We start from the raw sequence: 2,602 nt of genomic DNA, 5'->3' as shown, positions 1-2,602 counted from the left end.
AAGCCTGTGTGCCCTGGAGCCTGTGCTGTGCAACAAGAGAAGCCACCACAGTGAGCAGCCCGTGCACTGCGGCCTGAGGGTAGTCCCTGCTCACCACAACTAGAGAAAAGCCCATGCAGTAAGGAGGATCCAGCAAATAAACGCACCAACAAACATTTGTTTTTATAACCACATTCATCAATTTCTGTGATGTTTTAAATCACCTAAGTACGGTGCAGTTGCAGCTGGGATAGTTAGCTTGGGGAGCAACCACAGTGACTCTGGGTACACAGCTGTCTACCAGCTGTGGGTACCCGTTGTGCTTCAGGTTATAATATGCTTCCGGGGAAACGCCAAGCATCGGTCGATCCTGTGGGCTCTTCAGTGGGGATTGGTTAAGAGAGAGATTCTACTTATATGTTTGTCTCATTGCCTCACTAGCCTGAAAAATTTCAGGTCATCTTAATCTTGCCTCAAGTTAGGTCAAGTAACTTGACCCACGTGCTTATCTTAAAAGATTCATAGAGGGGCAGCTGTCTTGCTAGGGCTGCTTCCTATCAGCTTCTTCCATCAGCAGCTCGTTCCTGCTTCTGTGTGGTAGGTAACACTGCTTCTTGAGAACTGTTAGGCCATCTTTTCCGCTGAATTTTGGGTTTACTCCATTTTAGTATTGTAGTTTTTTCTCCTCAGCCCTACTTTCCCTTCTCTTTATCCTTTTTAGTCTTTTCTGAAGACTCTTATGTATATTCCTTGGTCCTTCTCTGTTGTTAAGAACCTTAACTTTTTTTTAGTTATTCCCCTCCCCCCACCGATTCTAAAGGAGCATATGCTAATGATAGAAAAATCAGAAAAAGCAGATAAATACAAAAAAATTAAAACCACCAGAAACGGTCCATCCAGGAACTTTTAAAAATATTGAAATATTCCTGTGGCTTCCATCGCCTCTTTCATTGTCCTTGTTAGGGACTGGAGTTTGCCAGCATTGCTTTCCTTGAGCGCTGCCTGGCAGGTAACAGTGTTCGGAAGTGATAGTAATTGAGGATTCCTTTATTCCCCTTTTTCTCCATATATCACCCTTTACTCTAGTGTTTTTGAATTTAGGATATAAACCCTCTGAAATCTGCATGATGGGTAATTTTTTTATATTTCTTTGTGTATTGAAAATATACAAAGTGTTTATATTATGTTACAAATATAATATGGTGTTATATATTTCTGTCAACGTGTGAGTCAGAATACAAGTTCAACTGCGTGCAACTGAGACCCCAAATGATGGTGGTTTGAACGAGTCGGTGCCCGTTCTCTCCCCAGTGTAGTCGTCTTTGGGAACATGGCTGCTGGACTGTGCGATTCTAGGGCTCAGTGTCCTTTCTGTAGCTCTGCCACCAAGTGTGTCGACTTCATTCTCGCAGTCCAGGAGATGTGGTCACCCCTCACGGCAGGGTAGAAGGAGAGGCCAGGAAGGAAGAGGTGTGCTCCCTCCAAGAACATTCCAGAAAGTAGCTGCATCACTTTTCCTCACAATTCATTCACTGAAACTTCAGTTACATGGCCACAACTAGCTACAGAGAAGCCTGGGAGATGCAGCATTTATGCTGGGTGGCCACGTGCCTTGAGATAAGGGATAGTGCCAGAAGGGGAGAGATAATGGGGTGAGGATGGGGATAACTAGTAGCTCTGCCTCAGTCGAGAGACTTCCGGGACCAGTCTGCTTTACGGCACCTGCGTATCTCTAGTTGTACCTCAAGTGTTGCCTCACTCAGACTAATTATAAAATATATGTACAAAGAAAAATTGGAGATTATTTTTGCAAGTTGGAAAGGGCCCTCTGAAATTTCAGTGGTTCTGATAAGCAGGTCGAGTTACTTTTGTACTCCTCATTGATGCTTTTTTCACCAGAGCAAGGCTCCTCTGTATCATCCCCATGTGGAAGAGTTCATAGACGGATGTGTTATTTATCTCCCAGGAGAGAGCCAGCATCAGTTTATCCTTGTTGGTCTAATTTGCTTTTGTCCTGGGCTCTATAAAAAAATTTAATTCAAATTGCTGATAAAATATTTACTTTACTTTTTTTTTTTCTTTGGTAGTTCAAACAAGCAGTATACAAACAGACAATGAAACTCTTTGCTGAGCTGGAAATTAAAAGGAAAGAGAGAGAAGCCAAAGAGATGCATGAAAGGTATATATTGGTATATTTGTTTAATGTTAATGTTAAGTCACTTGCTCAGTCGTGTCCAACTCTTTGCGACCCTGTGGACTGTAGCCACGAGGCTCCTCCATCCATGGAATTCTCCAGGCAAGAATACTGGAGTGGGTTGCCATTTCCTTCTTAAGCCATGTCTAAATACCTAGAGTAACCAAGATGGTCTTTGGGGATTTTTCTGATGAAGCAATTACTCTGCAGTACATCATTTAAGTACTTGAAATAGCAAAACTTTGGAATCACTAGGGTAAGGAATTCTGTCTGACTTCTGGGAAATGTTGAATAGGTTTGTTCTTAGGGCGTTTATAATCAAGAGTGCCGTGTGTTTTCTTCCTGATTTCCTGGAGTGATGATGTTCAAGCTGGTTTTAGAAAAGGAAGAGGAACCAGAGATCAAATTGCCAACATCCGCTGGATCATG

At 42.6% G+C, this 2,602-nt stretch overlaps 1 protein-coding gene across 1 annotated transcript in view; it reads left to right on the top strand.

The window, feature by feature from the left end:
- DNAJC8 (DnaJ (Hsp40) homolog, subfamily C, member 8) overlaps positions 1 to 2,602 on the top strand; it is a 24,710-nt gene that overhangs the window by 17,867 nt on the left and 4,241 nt on the right. Inside the window, exon 7 of the mRNA XM_010830161.1 lies at positions 2,067 to 2,158. Within this exon, the coding sequence (XP_010828463.1) occupies positions 2,067 to 2,158 (92 nt within the window). The remainder of the gene's footprint in view (positions 1 to 2,066; positions 2,159 to 2,602) is intronic.

The sequence above is a fragment of the Bison bison genome, unplaced genomic scaffold (genome assembly GCF_000754665.1).
Source record: "Bison bison bison isolate TAMUID 2011002044 unplaced genomic scaffold, Bison_UMD1.0 scf7180017864516, whole genome shotgun sequence".
Lineage (NCBI taxonomy): Eukaryota > Metazoa > Chordata > Mammalia > Artiodactyla > Bovidae > Bison > Bison bison.
Note: the sequence above shows the minus strand (reverse complement) of the source record. Positions and strands in the feature narration are given on the sequence as shown.